This window comes from Glycine max, chromosome 16 (genome assembly GCF_000004515.6).
Source record: "Glycine max cultivar Williams 82 chromosome 16, Glycine_max_v4.0, whole genome shotgun sequence".
Lineage (NCBI taxonomy): Eukaryota > Viridiplantae > Streptophyta > Magnoliopsida > Fabales > Fabaceae > Glycine > Glycine max.
Window position 1 is genome coordinate 25,632,087 of NC_038252.2, and position 20,009 is coordinate 25,652,095.

Here is a 20,009-nt window from a genome sequence, read left to right on the forward strand (position 1 = left end):
GAGACAAAATCCAATTGTTTTTTGGTAACACTATTATTTCTCTTGGATGCATATATATACATGCAATAAGCAGAATTCTACTGCAAATAGATGAATCTTACCGCAGACATGATTAGGTAACCAAGGTTGGGTTTCAAAAATTGTTATATATCCACCTCCAAGCCCACCACGTAAAGGTGAGGAGAAAATTAACCAAAAGGGGCATCAAAGCCAAAAATATTTAGATTATTTGTTATTAATTCTTATCAAATATTTTTAAAAAAAAACTAATAAAAAATAAAAATATTATAAAGACTAAAACAAAAAATAAAAATAACAAAAGAACTATAACAAAATAACAGGAACCAAAAATAAAATTATATTTTCTTAGACCTAACGCAATGAAAAAAATTATTAAGGATCCAAAATAAAATTCATTAATTTATCAAAGATCAAAAACATATTTAAGTTAAATTAAACATTATCAAACTTTAACTTGTAACATTTTTTTAAAACAAAATTAACGTTAAAATATGCTTTAAGCTAAAAAATAGTTGGACAATACATAGTATAACAAACACGTTCGTGTTACAGTGCTTTTTAGAATACTTCTTTCATTTTGGGGAAATATTAGTTTTGGTAGCATGGGGTTTAAATAATAGAATAGCAACCAACGCTGCCACTATACTATTACTAAGGTGTGATTTTAAACAATGCTTGAAATTGTAAAACTTTTGACAGAACATCAAATGAAAATTTTAAATAAAAAATTATTGACATAATTCAGAGATAATAGAACACGGCATGAATTTGGCTTAGGGGTCAACTATCCTATAAACCTTGGTAAATTAGTTCGGCATGAATCTATCAGCCTTCTCTATTTTGATTGCTCTCAAATGGAACTCGAACAAACAATTGTCCATGCAAGGTCACCACAGCCGACGTCTGCTGAGTATCAATTCTTGAAGGCAAGCTGACAACCTGGATCAATTAAAATATTTGAATTAGAAAAATAGAAAAAGAAGAATTAAAAAATGTGCGAACATGACTGTTTCAATATGGACAACACAATAGGATGTAACTTAGTTGATAATACATGTTGATTTTGTACGAGAAGACTTAAGGAGGGGCAAAGTGTTCAAAGTAATATAATGTGATCAAGTCTTGGATCAATGATTAGTCCTGCAGTCAGTCCTTTGGACTGAAGCTCATGTAGATACCTTGGGTTCCACCAGAAGTCAAAGACTCTAATTAGGATGATTAAAAAATTGGACTGCACAAACTATTTATTGTTAACAATACTAACAACTAGTTATAAAAGTGGTAGCTTCACTGAAGCTCGTGAAAATATCATGGGTTTCACTGGAAAACAAAAAACTCTAATTATAGTGATTAAAAAAAAAAAAAATAGTGATTATAAAAAATGAACTGCACAAACTATTTATTGTTAACAATACTAACAACTTGTTATAAAAGTGATACTTTTGTGGAGAAAAACATACACAAGTATAACGGAGAAAAACATAAACAAAAATGATTGTTTAATAAAGTGGTACTTTTGTGGGAAGAATAAAATTGCAGCAAGTATAGACCATAGATACAAAAATATTGTAAGCGAATTAACTTATCAAGTTAAAGACTGAAACAACAGTTTTTGAAACAGAAAAAGAATCTACCTTCTTGAAAGGTGTCACCCCCCATGGATTGTCAGAATGCTCGGGCTCACCACTTATGACCAAGCGTCCAGCTGGGTCTGATTGAACACGCACCTGATTTCATAAAGTAAATACATTATACTTGATTCAATTGCAGTTTGGTAAATTACACTTTTGAATTCATAGCTTATTGCATCAAAAGCTAAGATAATAAAGGGAAAGTTACACAACAGACCTTACAAACAACAAATACTACAAAGAGGAAAACGTAAAATGGGTCAATTAAAGCACTTTACTGAAGAGGTTAACACTCAACCCCATATGCCAAAACCATCTAATTTCTACAATGCTTAATTTGAAGAAAACCAAAGAAAAAAAGTAAACAAGCAAATAGTGATTTATTATTTTTTTTTTTTTTTGAAAAAAACAGATAGCAGAGTTAGCAGCTAGAAAATTTCCATTGTTCATGTGCAGGTATGTAGCGCAAGAACTGCAGATGCCCTCATCATGCAATATTTTGTTGCAAGGGCATTGCCATCTTTGCATGCATTAAGTTCTATATTAACAGTTTTAATCCTTGATGTCAAGTAACAATGTTAACTACTGATGTAGCAGACACATTGGTAACCTAATTACTTGGCACATCATCAAGGAGTTTGATAAGGCAATGACATGTATTTTTATTTTTTTTGGTAAACTGTGTTTAATCCCTTATCAACTAGTTCGACAACATCAACTGGTTTGAACAGATGAGGGATTAAAAACACGGTTTACTAAAAAAATACACTTGACTGCCTTCGTCAGACTTCTTGATAACACGACTGCTAAGTCATTAGTTAACATTAATACTTGACAATAGAAACAAACTATTAACAGAGAAAAAGTATAGGACCAAAAATGTTAAAAACTTCATTTAGGGACTAAAAGTGAAATTTGCAAAAATTTAAGGACCAAAATACTTATTTAACCCTTATATGTAAAGGACGATGACAATATTAGTATGCTTGCTATTTTATCATGAAAAAGTTTAAACAAAAGTACAGAATTATTGCACAGAAAAAACATAACTCAGCTTATTACCTCTTCGCGCAGAAGGCCAGGAACTAAAGCATAGACCTCAAAACAATCTTTCTGTACACAAAACTTTTGGTGAGTAAATTACATAATTACACAGATTATATTCTATCTTAACACAAGATAAACTTACAGTTTTTTGCACATTGATTTTTACCCAATCAGCAGGAGGTCCAATGTCAACCACAGATGTGTCCGATCTAGCCCAACCAGACATACCAACAGAGACAGGTAAGTCAGCAAACGAACCAAAAGGCCAAAGTAAACACTTCCATCATGGGTATAAATTAATAACACACTTCATGGGTTGTCAACTATACAATAGATAAAGAAATTAAGTACAACACGCAGCACTCATGATGAAAAGAGAAATACATGTGTCTTAACTGTGGTCTAGATGGTTGACTGTGTGCCACTTTGACAACATTAACGGTGTCCGATGATTTCTTGCGTTTAAGTAAATCTGAGCCAATAAGGGGGGAGAATCTTTAGAATCATGCAGCACTTTAAAGTTAAAAATGATAGCAGTAAGATGAAGGACCATACTGATGTTTTTAAGTTGTTTTTCACGCTTTTGCATAGACAAAGAATTCCTATCCTATGAAAAACAAAGTATAAAACAATTATTTGCCTTGTAAAAGTAAAATTAAGGAGAACATGAATCACTCTGTCACAATAAGTATTAACCAGACCTTAATAATAGGATCACTAAATTCACCATTGCTAAGGAGACGTTGTGAGTGCCAACCCTGCATAGCCCTTGCTGCAGCATCTCTCCGTGCCCTACCTGATGATGCTGAACCCTGGACAGACTGAACAGGCAAGAGGGATTGTAAGACACAAATAAGTATAGCTATCACAGTTCCACTTGCAAAGCCTAATGCATATGCAACTAAAGGAGGAAATTTTAGTGCCTTTCAAGATTGAAATTCATACCATTTTCAAATATTATTCAAGAAACTTTCACACAAAAAATGACTCAGATAATGATGCCTTAAACCCAACATCGCCTCAGCTCAGCATAATGTTACTTCATTTCAGAACAATCTTCAACTGATCCTTAGAAGTGACGCAAATACTAAAACTACTAATAAAAAAACATGCCCTGCTATTTGAACTCGAAGAGACCATAAAACAAGACAAATAACTTCCAAAGAATATGCATGAGAATTTCTGCCCATTACAGTTTATATAGCCAGTGGCATGTTAAATATTAAAATGGGGATGCCAGATGTGGTTTTCCAACAGGTCCATTTCTTATTTCAGAGAATGGTCTAGTCAGAAGTTCATAAAGTCATCAAAGAAAAAATTGACCCAGTTGGCCATTATATAATTGTTCATGAAATGACATTATACACACAATTAAATATTACCTGATTTTCAATATTTATTGGCTCTGCAAGAGGAGTAATAGGCACATTCAGCTCACCACCTTTTGTTGTATGCCTTTCGTAGTCAAGAAGTGCCTGGAGTAGCATATAAAATACAGAAACAGTGAAATAGATTTTGAAGATAACAGTTTATAGTTCTACACAATATTTGAAATTGTTTTCTGACACTTCTCAAATAGGTAAAATGCCAATTAAATAAGCCCATATGTCATTGAACTCTAGAACAAGGATGGTTAAACAGATACTGTGACCAGCAGAAAATGTACCCTATGAACTAGTTAAAGCCCCTTATAAACTTATAATAATTTGATTAGAATGCTGTTGTATGTGAGGGACTAATAAACACCATTAAATCAATAACTTCTTAAAGAATGCAAATTTTAATCAATCGTAGTTTATAACAATTAATCAATTTGATACATCTAAGTAACAAGTGAAATAAATTAAGAGAAGGCAGCAGCATTTACTGTGAGAAGCAAAAGAAGCCTTTGGTCTGGACCATGGGATATTAGACAGATGGTCAAAATTAAAATTTCGTGGCCTTTTCAAACTAAGCAATCATACAAATCATGATTCGCTTCTTTCACATTTCAAAATATACAATGACCTCGCTTTATAAAAACTACATCTTTTGAAAAGAAATCAAGGTAAAATCATAGAGAGCACAATTTTTTTCCCCATCCTTTTTTGACAAAATTTCAATATACAGATTTTAGAAATAAACTGGATAATTGAAACTAACAATTCTTTTATTTAATTTCCATACTTATTAAATGCCCCATAATTTATAATCTTTTATTTGGTTTTATAGAAAAGTCAACAGAAATATCTCCAAATAAAGAAAAATAATAAACATAATAAAAAGTTAACAATTCCAACCTCTTCATATACATGCCAAAAATTCCACACCTATGATCTTATGATAACAGAAAGCTACAGCCTCAGGAAAATCTAGCACAAATTAGAATAATCTAACTTCTCTTTGCAGAACTATAAAGTTTGGTGATAACACACTAGTTTCCTAGCAGATAATTTGTAAATCAGTAACCAATGTTCTGTTTTGCACTGAACACAATATAGCTGTAAGTAATCAATTCATATCAATCAGGAAAAGTATGATATAAAATATTTGACAAAGAAATTTTGGGCACATGCACATCATCTAGATCAGCATTACATTTTTGTGTCCAAAGGAAAAGGTCTACTAACTTATAAGCTTACAGGAATATTGAGCAAACATGGACTTGAAAACATATTTGTCAAATAATTTTTTAAAAGAAGCAAAAGAGCTGAAGACTAATGTACACCTTATTAATCTAGAATCACCTTCTCATAAAAAACCCGAAAAGTCCATGAAACTGTTGTGCATGTCCTGCAAAATTTGAGAACAGAGAGCATCACTTCAACAAATAAATAACCTAAATTATCCAAATAGATCACCCATTAAAAAGTGCCCCAACATTATGATTTTCAATCAATATGGAACAAATCAAGCATGCATAACTAAATAGAAACATCCATGTCAGTTTGTTTTCTATCAACAATTAGAACTCAGATGGGCAATTCAATTTCTCTTAACACTTTTTCCAATTCAGAATATGATTCTTGAACAGCATCCTTAAAAAATAGATAGAACACACAATAAATTTAATATTCAATAACACTTAACAGAAACTAAACAAAAAAGATGCAACAAACTAATACAAGATAATTTTTCATTTTCAGAGCCACAAAGAAGATTAAGACAAGAAACTGTATGTTATTCCTTACTTTGGAGGTTTGAAAGACTCTCCCACTTGCCGCCAGAATTTACATGAGGTAACCTATTCATATATATAACCCCAATTAGGCATATATCATAGCAATTGGCAACATGAAAACAACTGCTGTGAACTAAAACTTGAAGCATAGTGTAATTGATGTTTAGTTTGCCTCAAGAAACAACCTTGAACCACTTGCCCAAAAGTAAAATTGCATGATATTTAGTTAAGCATTGAAAGCATATTCAATAGTGCAGATGCAACTTATAAGTGACAGGCGATGTTACAAACTGTTAAATGTATCATGACCAATGATTCATTTACTTCCAAATCAAAATACTCTTGATCAAACAAAATAGATTTCAGGATTGTTAAGAGAGCAGTTCACAGGTAGGTATCTTCATGACAGTATTTAAAGGTGCCTTTGGTCTGTGGAAATGTTTTATGTTTCTATTTTCACTAATACAAAAATACTATCAAGAATAGTTGTTTTCATCATTTACTGTACAAAAATTTGAACTATAGAAATAAAGTGAAAACAGGATGGCTTTTTTTGTAACTAGTAGTGAAAACAGAAAATATATTTTCACAAACCAAAACCACCTCAGATACCCTGCTATCTTGAATGCTAATTTCTGGAATGCCATTGTCATGGGAATGCAAGATGCTTTGAAATCCTTGATCTCTAGATGTTGTATCTCCCATCCCATGTAAATTATTTTTAATTAGGTTTAATTTTCATTTTCACAATAAACTTATCAAGCTTAAATAAATTGTTGTTTGATAACATAATATATCACAAACTGATGTAAGATTAAATCATGTTAAATGCATAATAAAAGTTTAAATCTCTGCTCCTGTGTCTTTGAGAGTGTAATTGTTTATTTTACTTGCATTGGCTAAAAAGCCTAAAATTGCTCCTTTTTACAGTCCATAAAAGTGAAGAACAATGAAAAATATGGATGACATCAAAGAGCTAAACCAGTAACCACTATTTGGAATTATTAATAACCTCTGATCAATGTCTTTACTTGTGATTATACATTTCACACAAATTGGTTACATTAATTTGTATTAGTGCTTCAGCAAAAGAAGAATGGAAAAAGAATACCTTGTCATAGCCGCCCAATCTGTGTACAGATCTCCATAACCTTATATCCAGCCAATTAAGTATTAGGATGAAGTGATTATTTCAGAGTTTGGTGTATTTGTTCCATATTTAAACATAGAAGAAAACTTAGCAAACGGGTATAACTCACTTAAGGCAATTAAGCTCCTCTTTATAGAACTTGGGTGGTTTGAATTCCATGCTCCTCTCCCTAAAGAAATTTTCAAGCTCCTTCATAAAAGCTGATTGCTCCTCTTCTGTTCCTGACTCATTACCATCATATGAATCATCAGGATCCAAAAAGTACAAGTTCTTTGAGATTGAGTTTCCATTATCTGCACGTGCAGCAGCAGCCTGCTTTTCATTATCCCTATTCTCATTGTCTAATCCACTCTTGATTTCAGGTCTTACATCAGCAGGAACGGCATGTGGTGTATTAGGCTCATTATGACTAGGGCATATGGAGTTGGAGTCACCATTATCACAAGTTTTACTATCAGCTGCCTCAAAAGCCTTGGGACTCACCGCCACAGTGGTTTCAGCAGTATCAGCATTGATTTGACAAACATTAGCATCATTCTTGATGCCCCTCTCACACTGCAGAGCTTCTTCAGCTTTGCTCTTCACATCTGACACATATTCGCCTTCTGCGTTATTTAAAACTTGAGCATCGTCCATTACGGGGACTGAGTGAAGAGTATTTATACTATTTAGGACATCTTGTAGTGGAATGCACTCTGAATCCGCTTCTGGTTTCACAATTTTATCCTCCACGCGTGCCTCTACCTCTACTTTCCCGTTTTCAACATGATTTGAAGTACCCCCTGTGGACACAGGAGCAGCCAAATCTTCTGGTTGAATCTGTGCTTCAACTAACTGCTGAGTTTCTTCCAAAGCCAAGGGTACATTCTGCCCTGCTTCCTCATTCTCTTTTGCATGACTCATCTCCAAAATTTAACCACACACGAGAACACAGAACAACCTTCTACACCAACTCTTTACAAAAATTGAAGACAAATAAGAGGTCACAAAAACAAATTGAAGAAACCCTTATCCGAACAACCCACACCCTCCATTTTTTATCAACAAAAACAAAAAAGACGAAGAAACGTTAAAAAACAGGGAGAAGGAAAATTTCACACACACACCAAAAAAATCCCCAAAGAACAAAGGTTAGTTTTATATCCACCATTGCAGGCAGCCAAGGCAGATTCAAAAAAGCTACAAAATAAATTGATTTCGGAGTTCTTTGTAGGCGTTTAAATTGAAATGAAAAACAAAATAAGAAAAGATAAGAAGAAAGAAAGTAATGCAGCATTACCTATATTGAAATTCAATCGTATAGCAGAAGAAAACTCAAACAATGGCAGAAGCAAAAGGATTGAATTTGATAAACCCTAATTCTGTATAAAAAAAATTGTAAGAACGCAAATTCTAAGTTGCCACGCCATTTTAACCTTTTTATTTAAAAATAATCTTGTAAAAATTATGGTTTAAATATGTTTTAGATATAAATAAATTACTAAACATAAATTTTAATCCTTAAACTTTTTTTTCTCTAGTGGTTTAATCTTCCAAATTTTTAAAATAAATGAAATTGGTCACCACTAAAAAATTAACATGAGAAAAATGTGTTTTTATTTCCTGTATTTATTTTGTCAAACTTAATTTTGATCATTTTTTTAGGTCTTGTATCATTTCATTTCAAATAATAGTTTGGTAAATATTCAATTAGTCTCTCAAAGTATATTTTATTGACATATTTAATCCTTAAAAGATGAAAAATTATTTTTTTTATCTATAAATATGTAAAAATATTAATATCCATCTTGTTGTTAGTTTGGTCCATTAAAGATAATGTCTTTATTGACGTGTTGAGATATGACTTGGTTGTTGTGATAACAAAAAATTGTTAAATGGGATGCTAACAACATGACTAATTTGTCATGAAAAGGTTTATGGACTATTTTATCATTTTGGAACATTGTTTAAAATCTTTTTACAATGACCTATCTCTCTTCTTCTTTAGAAAGGTTTAACGACAACACCGTCGTCGATGACAGTGTCGTTGGGACCCTCATCGAAGTGGGACACCACCATGACGAAAACATCGATTGCATTTTGCAGAAAGCAAGCAAGCTTCCCCAGACACACCTCATCTTGCTTGTGTTTCACAACAAGTCAGTAGCAGCACACAAAAACTCACTCACTCATGTTTTCTCTCACACAAAAACACATTCTTTCCATTCCTCTCTTCTCCACAACCATGAAGTTGTCTGCGAAACCCATTTCCAATCCGAGTCACACAAACAAGTTCCCTCTCCCCCACTCATGAGTTTCTCAAGAAGCAATGCGGGCAACACAAGGAGAAGGTTTAGGTTAAGAAATTTCTAAAAAGCAATGTGGTTGTTGATCAACCCCTTTCTGAGTGGTATTTTGTGAGTTTTTGTGTTATTTTGCATGCATTTTCTTGGCATAACTCACGTTTGGACACTAGTTATGTATTATAGAAGTACAACCACTTAATTGAGTGAAGGAGTTAGAAATTGTACGATTTTACAAAGATTTGAAGACTCTGCACTTTATCTCGATCGTGATAAACAACACGACCATTATAAAATCACAACAACCCTCCATCAACAATAGTCGTGGTAAGCTTAACCATGATCGTGGTTAATTCATGAGGGTCATGGTCAACCAATAAGGCCATAGTGAATCCATAATGGCCTAGAACTTCAGCATCACTTTCGATCACGACCATGGTAGATTTACCACGGTCATAGTGCGCCTTTTTAGACTGATATCTTTAGGAAGCTATATATAGGTCTTTAGAGTTTGTGATTTTTATCTTTTGTCTACTTTTATCCTTTTACGAATTTGAGAGAACCTTGAGGACTTTTGAGAACTATGAAGCATGGACAACACCATCAAGACGAATCGTGATCATCACTCCTACCTATTGGTATGTCTATGTTTAATTTATCTCATATAGGATTGTTAGTTTTGCTTTGATCATGGGCAGTTAGTCCCCCTAATACGGGTGTTATGATATAACTGTCCAAATGTATTCCTCTCCTTGTTCTTAATGAAATTCTTCATTGTTTTATGTTAATTAATTCTCTTATTTGTTTTTACTATTTATTTAGAACCGACCATTCTAATACTTAATCAAATGCATAGTAGTGATTGTCTGCATATGATTGATAGATCTAGGTAGAGAATGTTTTGCACCAACTTGCATGATCAAACCATTTGGGTAATCTTCGATAAATTACTTAATCTTTAATTAATCATTCCTAGAATTGATTTTATCCTTTGACTTAAATTGATAAATCCATGATCATTGGGGTATTGATTTAAGGGAAAAAAACATCTTCTAACCTTAATCATAGGCTTTAATTGATTTTGGGAATCAATAATTAACTGAGAAAAGAAATTCATTAGAACTGGAATTGAGGGAAAATTAGTACTAGCGAATCATAACTCCTAGTTACTCTTATCATTACTTAAATATCTCTTTGCATTAGTTTATTTGTTTTCTTCTAAAAACAACAGCCATAAAAATATTTAAATCTTCTTTTCAATCACCCCAGTTATTAGTTTAATAAACTTGACTAATTGAGAATACAATTGGTCCTTTGGGTTCAATATCCAGACTTTCATGTCCACTATTATTATTTGCATAGGGTACACTCTTCCACGTGCGAGCCTTATATATTTTCAATCAAGTTTCTAGTGCCATTGTGGGGGACTAGTTGTAGAATTTCCAAATAGTTTAATTTTGTTAAACCAAATAGTTTGTTTATAGAAATTGTTTTATTATTTTTATTATTTCATTCTTTTATTTCCTGTTGCATTTGATCTTCTCCTCTGATGTTTAGTGCATGCAAACTAGGTCCCACAATCCACCACTTCAGTACGAAGCTGATATTAACAACTTTATTCAAAAACTTCGTTCAAAAGTTCTTGAAGAGAAAGAAAAAGCAATGACAACTAATTAGGATCAAATACTTATGAACTACCTCACCCCTACCTTGGGAGACATCAATACCATTTTATTGCCTGAGTTGCTAGAAGGAGTCACTTTTGACTTCAAGCATGGGTTCCTACAAATGCTAGAGAATAATCTATTATTAGTGCTGCCCACAGAGATCTTATACAACACCTAAGGAAGTTCATCAAGTTGACCAACACAGTGAGACAATATAGGGTATTAGCTGAATATATTAGACTTTATGCATTTCCTTTCTCTCTCAATGGGAAGACATGAGACTGGTTTTGTTCATTGCCAAATAACAGTATCACCACATGGAACCAGTGCATAAGTACCTTCTTAAGGAAGTATTTATCGCCTATGAAGACATACCAAACATAAGGGACATTGGGAATTTTGTGTAGAGAGAGCAAGAAAGTCTACCTGAAGCTTGCGAAAGATTACAAGAGATGATCATAAGCTATCCACATCATGGCTTCTCCTAACAAAGGCTAGTTCACATTTTCTATAGTGGAGTGTCCTCACACAATAATACAAGTTTAGATGCTGCTTATGGGGGTAACCTCATGTTGAAACCCATTGTTAATGCTTTCAATTCATTGAAGATATGTGCTTTGACCCCTATAACAACTCAGAGGATATGAGGATTATAAAGATAGGCATCAACCAAGTGGAGAAGGATGATTCCCAAACGAAATTGGGAAAATAGATGCAAGCTCTAACACTAAAGATTGAGACACCCATGAGAGCTCAAGCTCAAGTCCCCATCACTACACCTCCATTCCCAACCTATGATAAATGTGGGATTATGCACGGGCCAACCTATGATATGCACTGTTGATGATGAGCTAGTTGTAGCTATGGATGAAACTGACTTGGTTGGGGGAAGAAACAATTCTTATAATTAGTATCCCAACAAATTTAGTCAAGGACAAGACTTCAGGTAGAATCAAGGGATGTATAGGCATTAACCTATGCAAAATCAAAGGCCTAGACAAGAGGAGAGACAACTTACTCTTAAAGAGACTATGCTTCAATATATGGCTTAGAATGATTAGAGAATAAATTTAGTGGAGTCTCAATTTACCAACATACAATCCCTTTTGTCCCAAAGGCATCCAAACAACTTCCCTTCATAATCTGAACAAATCCTAAGAGGGAGGATGCCAAAGCTGTTATGACTAGAACCAAGAGAGTTCAAGAGGACTTTGAGAAGAAAGAAGACTCTTCTCCAAGAGCTATAGATGGCGTCCTTAATGAAAAAGATCAAGCACTGAAGAAGGTTAAGGTTCCTACTGATGGGAACTCAATGCCAAAGAAAGAAGAGGATAAGAAAAAGAAGATACTGACATCTCCTTAAGTAAGTTTACCCTTCCCTCATAGAGTTAAGAATGTAGGATGTGCAATTTAAGAAATTTCTTGAGGTTATGAGGAAAATGCACATCAACCTCCCTTTTGTTGAGGCCATTTAACAAATGTAATCTTATGCCAAGCATTTAAAAGAAATTCTATCAAACAAAGGAAAATTGTCAAATTTTGGCACTATGGGTCTCAGTTAGGAGTGTTCTATTCTGGTCCTTAGGAAACTTCCTCGTAAGATGAAAGACCTCGGTAAATTTATTATTCCTTGTTTGATAGAAGGGTCCTATTTTGATAAATTTTTATGTGATTTGGGAGCTAGTATACATTTGATGCCATATTCTGTTTTTAAGAAATTGGGCATAACATACTTAAAGCCTACAAACATCTCTCTTCACCATGTTGATCATTCAGTTGTATATCCTAGAGGTTGACAAAAGGCTTTGTGCTAAGGTGGACAAGTTCTTCTTTCTGGATAATTTTTGTCGTTTTAGATATGGGGGCTGATAAGAATGTCCATATCATATTGGGATGACCTTTCCTTAGTACTTGTGATTTACTTGTTGAGGTTAGGCTTGGTAGACTCATCCTTGGATTAGGGGATGGAATAGTTGTATTTAATTTATCTGATACTTTGAAAAAACACTTCTCATTTGCTTTATGTAGCTTTATAGAGTTTGTTGATATAATTGATGTGTTGATGGAGGGTGTATTTCCAAGTGTAGGGATGCCTGACCCTCTTGAGAGTTCTCACTAATAAGGACCTTGACTTGGAATTGGACCCAGAAGTAAAGGAGATACTATCTTTTCTCCACTTTCATCATAATCCTAAATCATCCAATTTTGAGAGCTTGGAATGGGGCAATGGCCTTAAGCCAAAGTCTTTTGTTGAGAAACCTCTTGAATTGGAGTTGAAGCCCCTCCTTTCCAACCTCAAATATGTTTTTCTTAACCCACCATCTTTTCTTCCAATTATGATTACTACATGTTTACATGAAACAAAGGAGGAGAAATTGTCGGGTTCTAAGGGACAACAAGGAAGCCTTTGGGTGGAGCGTTCATGGCATAAAGAGTTTGGACCCTACTATTTGCACCCACAAAATCAACACTGAAGAGGGGTTCCCACCCAAAAGGTTACCCTAAAAGAGGCTTAATTCCAACATGATAGAGGTAGTTAAAGGAGGGCTAATTAAGTTGTTGGATGCAAGTATGACGTATCCTATTTCTAATAGTCCTTGGGTTAGTCTTGTTCAATGTGTCCCTAAGAAGGGGGACACCATTGTGATGGAAAATGAGCACAATGAGCTCATAGCTGTGAGAAAAACAATTGGGTGGCAGATGTGTATTGACTATAGGAAACTTAATGAAGCCACCAAGAAAGACCACTTCCTCTTTTCCTTTTATTGATCAAATGCTTGAAAAGTTAGTAGGAAAAACTTTTTATTATTGTTCAAATGGATCCTCTTACTGCAAGAGTTTGACTTGGAAATCAGAGATAAAAAAAAGGGTCTGAAAATTTGCTAGTTGACCATTTGTCAAGATTGAATCCCTTAGTCATGCAACTAGCAAATGATTGAAGAATAAAGGAGACTTTTCATGATGAAAGCCTCCTAACTATAGCTGCAGATTCAAAGACACCTTGGTATGTTGATGTTGTGAACTATCTAGCATGCAAGGTGTTTCCAATTGACATCAACTATCAAGCCAAGAAAGAGACTTATGTCTGGAGCCAAAATATATTTTTGGGATGATTCATACCTCTTTAAGGTATGTGAAGACAATCTAGTAAGACAGTGTGTGACTTATAAGAAGGTACATTTTATCCTTAATCACTTTCATTCTTTTGAGGCTGAAGGTCATTTAGGTCCTTCTAGGACTACTCATAAAGTACTCTAGTGTGGGTTCTTTTGGCCTACCATTCATGGGGTGATCATGCATTTGTAGCTGCTTGTGCTAGATGTCAACGCACTTGGACATTATCTAGGAAGATGGAAATGCCCCAAAATAGCATGCTTGTTGTTGAAATGTTTGATGTGTGGGGGATAAACTTCATGGGTCCGTTCCCCAAATCTTTTGGAAATGAATATATACTTGTTGCTATGGATTACATGTCTAAGTGAGTGGAAGCAGTAACACTCCCCACTAATGATTCTCGGGTGGTAATAAAATTTTTAATGAAAAATATTTTCACCAAATTTGGCACACCTCAAGCAATCATCAGTGAGAATGGTGTTCATTTCTATAATAAGTAGTTTGATGGCATCTTGGCTAAATATGAGGTGACTCACAAGGTTAAAACCCCATACCACCCACAAACTAGGGGCCAAGTAGAATTGTCCAATAAGGAGTTGAAAAGAATTCTTGAAAAAACAGTGAGTGCATCTAGGAAAGATTAGGCAATTAAGCTAGATGATGCACTTTGGGCTTATAGGACAACCTTTTAAACTCTCATTGGTATGTCTCCTTATAGACTTGTGTTTGGTAAAAACTATCACTTGTAGAACTAGAGCACAAAGCCTTTTGCGCTATTAAGTTTCTTAAATGTGATCATTTTAGAGTATGAGAATAGGTTGTTGCAGGTAACTAGAGCACAAAGCCTTAGGGCAAAAAATTTTAAAACTCTCATTGCAGGTAAGAATAGGTTGTTGTAGTTGAATGAACTGGAGGAATTCAGACTTACAGAGTATGAGAATGTCAAGATCTACAAGGAGAAAACAAAGAGATAACATGATGCTAGGATGAGAACATTCCAAGAGGGTGAGAAGGTGTTGGTGTACAACTTTTGCTTACATTTGTTTCCTAAGAAGTTGAAGTCTAGATGGAGTGGCCACTTTGAAATAAGCAAAGTATTCCCCTATGGAGTACTAGAACTAAAAAAACAAGATAGGGCCATTTTTAAGATGAACGCTCATAGAGTTAAGGCATATCATGAAGGATTCCACAGGTGCAAACCATTGTGCACATCTCCAACCTTTGAGCAACTCCATCATCTTACGTTAGGCTCGTGACGTAAAACAAGCACTTTTCGAGGGGCAACTCATAACTTTTATCCACTTAATTTACATTTTATTGCATTTTTAATTTAGTTTATAAGACAATATTCCTGCTAGTACTACAAGCATGGTCAATTGACAACCACCCATGCTATCACCATAAAAAACGAGTATGGATGTGGTCAATTGACAATGGCTCAGGCAGTCACCGCTAGTGATAGTAACAGTCGTTGCCCATGCCCACCATGACTATGGTCATTTAATAAATAAAATATAAATTTTTTGAGGGTGCTATAAAAAGCACAATGACTGCAGGCATAGTCACCATCACCCCCCCTCTCTTCCGACCAAGGCCAGTTCTAGCCCATCACAACCGTGATCCATATTTCACCACGACCATGATTCTCTCTTCCACTTCTTCCTCACTTGTCACCGCGACCGTAATCCCACTTCACTACAACTGTGGTGCTTTTTCACGTACCTCACCATCACTTGGCACCACGATCGTCGTACATTAACATGACCGTGGTTACTTTTCATTGAGGACCATTGTCCTAGCATAACGATCGTAGTCACCACCACAATGGTTGTGATGCCCCCTTTTCTTTATCATTAATTATAACCTTTTCTCTTGTGTTTATCTCTTTTCTTTTGTAGTATTTCTATTTCCTTCAACGACAGTTCCCATGCTCAGAGCAAATGACCCCACATAACCTACATTTAGTAGCTAGTCCTTGAGGCTCTAGTTCCTCGGTCATCATTGCTAAATCCATAGGCAAGGAAAGAGCACTATGGCACGCCATTCCTTCCCGCCTTCTTGGAGCGTTATGAGATTTTCGAGAGGAAGTTCTAAATCTCTGATACTCGCTACTTTGAGGATCATGTTCTTAGGAATCTAGGCCTCTGATAAACATCAAATTTACTCATGTGCATTTTGTGACGTTTATTTGACATTTTAGTTAACTTTAGGTCTTGTTTTGAATCAAATTAGCTTTAAAATCAGTTTTTACTTTGTCTTAGGTAGAATATAATGTTTTAGTTAATTTTAATGAATTTTTGATAGTTTTTCAGAAAAAACAAGTCATTTTGACAAGAGCTCGCTCAAGCACCAACAAACAGAGTGCAAAACTCAAAATTAGAATTGACTCACTTAAGCGCCAGAGCTCTAGAGGCCTAAAATTAGTAGAAAGTTTAGGAAGGAGAAATTGCAAAAATTGAGATAAAAGCTATGAAAATCAAGAGAAAGATATTTTTCAAGGATAAATCAGTTGAAGAAGAAGGTAATTACTTGAATTAATTAAAGATATTATTTGTTTGTAATTTCTTGTGATTATCTCCTTAATTAAACCTAGCTACAATTCTATAAATAGATGGCTAGGCATTCATTGTAATGGTGTAGAAGTCTCAAGCAGTTCTTAGAATTATATTTTAGACTTCCACCTACTAGATGCCTTCATTATTCCATTAGACACTTTAGGTTTCATTGTATTATTTTTATGAGTGCAATTCCTTCCACCTAGGAGAGGAAAGGATGAAACTTGTTTCGCTTTAATTCTATCAATTCAATACTTCATCTTGAGTTCTTTATTTGTTTCCATACTTAATGCTTTTATTTGATTGGTCATCTTATAGATGAATTCAGGAATTGACTTACGCTTTGACGAGCCTTGTTGAAACCCAAACATGAATCAAGTTCTTAATTGAGATTATCTCTAGGGATAGAATAATCTTGGTTAAGCCTTGCTAATTCTCGACTATTAATGTTGATTGCTTGTGTCGGTATGTCAAACGGATTGGGTGTCAGGAAAGTAGCTTAGAATTTGCGACCATGCGAGAGCTGTGGTAGAATACATTAGTGAATTAGGGATAAGCAAGAGAGATGAGTAGAGAATTGTGAAGTTATAGTGGATCGAACGAATTTCAAGTCCAAACCTAGACATTTATTCATCAAGATCCATGTCACCATTCAAGTCTAGTATTTCTATCTTTACTTAATTATGTTATTGTCGTTTAATTTTTATTGGAATTTATTTTATGTTTTTTTATTTCGCAACAATGACAAAACAAAAATACAAAAACCTAGTTTTTAGTTAAATAATTACATGAAATCTCTCCTTTATTTCTTTGGGAGACGACCTAGACGATAGTTCTGTTACTATTCATCATAATTGGATTATACTTGGCCTATAAGTTGAATCTAACATGAAATAAAATCCTAATAAGTTTTTGGCATCATTGTTGGAAAATAAATTAATTTTTATTTTTATTTGATTAAGAACTTGTATATACTTGTAGATAGACTAGTAAATAATTGTAAATAGTTATAAGATAATTGTAGATAGATTTTATTAGATGTAGATAGATTAGTAGATAATAACTAGAGTAAATAGAGTAGTGTATATATCCTTTGGATTAGATTTTATTAGATGATAAATATCTCTTATATTATAGGATAATTCTAAAATTGAAAATTCAAATAATATCTACCATATCTTCTTAAGATTTGATTGATATCTCACCCTTATTTGAAATTTTAATTTTATCTTGTTATTGTAATTTTTGAGATTTTTGTATTTACTAATATATATTTTGTAATTATCTTATCTAATTATCTTGAAAATATTTTCAGCATTTAATTTTTTATTCCCTAATTACTCCTAACTTTTGAATAACATGTATATATCTTTTTAATTTTAAGTTTTTAAATTTTTATCTCTAATATCTATTAATAAATATAGTATGTATAATTTAGTTAGTCGATTTATCTTTAATTTTCATATTTTTCTTTTTGTTTTATTTTCAAATTTTCGTGTATATGTATTAGATATATATCTTTTATTTTTCTATTTTTAATATATCTTTACCAAATAATATAATTTAGAATATTAGAGTAACTATCTTTAATTTTTATTTTCAGATTTTATAAAATTATGAATATATATAAATCTTTTTTCTTTTTTTATCTATTAGTAAATATATCTTAGATTATCTAATTAGAGTAATTTATTTTTTCAGATTTTATTTTCTTTTTATTTACATTATTTTCAATAAATCATAAAAATATATATATTTTTAATTTTTCTGTTCATTATAGGATAATTAATTTTTAATTTCCAGATTTTATTTATCTATCAAATTTGAAATAAACCAAAGATAAATATAACTTCTATTTTTTGTTATCTTTTTCCTTAATTAAAATGCTAACTATTCCTTAAATAAAAATAAATATAATTAGCATTTTAATTGTCATATTATATCTCTTGTATAAAAATATTCAAAAAATTTAATTAAAAATATGTCTTTTATTTTCTTATTTTCATTTTGTAGTACTTAGGATATTTATATTTTATTTTCAGATTTTAATACTTTCCTTTTTAGTTAATTTTTTGAAAATTTAATAATCTTTTTATATATTTTATTTTTTATTTAAACTAATTAAACTGATCTCTCTACTCACATCATTTCCATGTTTCTATTTTATGCTTACATGCTAGGTTCAAGAAGAAAATGGCCATTCTAACTCCTCCTGATCCCGAAATCGAAAAACACTTTTCAAAAGCTAAAGGGAGAAACTTTATGTGCCAAGAAGCAACTGTGTGAAGAAGGATTCTCTTCAATCTCATCAACTGAAGCAACAAAAATAGACAATGAAGAATTGACAAAAGTAGAGCAAACCATGATAGAATTAGTAACCGTTCAAGGAACTAACTTAAGTTGACCCATTAGACCATCAAACACTGGCGAACAACCAATCAATTTCCCCTCATGGGTCCACAACAACCTCAACCAAAACCAATTCATGGGAGCAAGCACTAAGGACCCCATGCTCATTTCACAAGATTTCAACAATTATGCATATCGGTAAAGTTGCCAGGTATTAATGATGATCATATTAAACTCTTACTCTTTCCCTTCTCTTTGGAGGGAAGTACAACCAATTGGCTCAACTCGCACCCACATCATTCACTAACTACATGGGAGGAAGTCAAAGACAAATTCCTCAATCAATTCTTCCTTGAGTCTAGAGTTGAAGCTATCAAGGAGCGCATAGTCAACTTCAAACACGCTCCAACCGAATCGCTATTTGACGCATGGGAGAGATACAAAACCCTATTAAGGAGTTGCCCTTGTCATGGATACAACCAATTCATGAAAATTTTAATGCTCATGAACGGAACCACCAACAATCATAGGAGGATGATCAATGCATCGGCTGGAGGAAGCTACCTCAATAAAACCACCACTCAAGTGAAGACCATAATTGAAGATTTGACAGCTAGTGACAGAATCGTAGAAACAAACCGGTCAAATCCCCCAAAAGGTACATATGAACTTAAATGCTCAATATAATCTTTTAGCTCGTCAACAAAAGATATAGGTGCAAATAGAAGCAATGACTAAGACAATCCAAAAAATCCCACAACAACTCCAAGGGGCCATCTCAAAGAAACCCCAACAAGCGTTCATGTCTGAGAAATGCAAAGAAGGCCATCAAACATCAAAATTCACTGAGGTACCAACCACGAAGGTTAACTACACGGGAGGACAACAACGATCGTATAATAACTTCCAACAAAGAGGTTTCCAAAACATACATGGAAACTATAACCAAATGGGAGACAACAAACCACAACAAAGACCAAATTTGTGGGACTGCACCATAAAGTTGGAAGTAGCCTTGACCAAACTCATCGAA

At 33.5% G+C, this 20,009-nt stretch overlaps 1 protein-coding gene across 4 annotated transcripts; it reads right to left on the reverse strand.

Annotated features, from left to right (window-relative positions):
* Positions 1–635: 635 nt before the first annotated feature.
* LOC100803374 (AT-rich interactive domain-containing protein 5) lies at positions 636–8,403 on the reverse strand. Of its 4 annotated transcripts, none has more exons than XM_006599197.3 (13): positions 8,289–8,403; positions 7,119–7,952; positions 6,971–7,010; positions 5,870–5,922; positions 5,426–5,471; positions 4,082–4,174; positions 3,401–3,520; positions 3,255–3,306; positions 3,084–3,171; positions 2,842–2,908; positions 2,715–2,765; positions 1,656–1,748; positions 636–960 (listed from the first exon to the last, which is right to left on the reverse strand). In XM_006599197.3, exons 2-13 carry the CDS (start codon positions 7,910–7,912, stop codon positions 847–849), a joined length of 1,611 nt encoding a protein of 536 aa, XP_006599260.1. In that variant the 5' UTR covers positions 7,913–7,952; positions 8,289–8,403; the 3' UTR covers positions 636–846. The 4 variants fall into 4 exon arrangements, with proteins under 4 accessions (XP_006599260.1, XP_006599258.1, XP_006599261.1 ...); XM_006599195.4 differs by having other exon boundaries at positions 7,119–7,963; XM_006599198.4 differs by having other exon boundaries at positions 3,096–3,171; positions 7,119–7,963; positions 8,289–8,398.
* Positions 8,404–20,009: the final 11,606 nt, after the last annotated feature.

Coding starts and splice junctions, on each gene's coding strand:
- LOC100803374 (XM_006599197.3), bottom strand. CDS start 7,912: ATGAGTCATGCAAAAGAGAATGAGGAAGCAGGGCAGAATGTACCCTTG. Junction 3,307..3,400: donor TTAGTGATCCTATTATTAAG/GTCTGGTTAATA, acceptor TGTTTTTCATAG/GATAGGAATTCTTTGTCTAT. Junction 1,749..2,714: donor CTGGCCTTCTGCGCGAAGAG/GTAATAAGCTGA, acceptor TTATGAAATCAG/GTGCGTGTTCAATCAGACCC.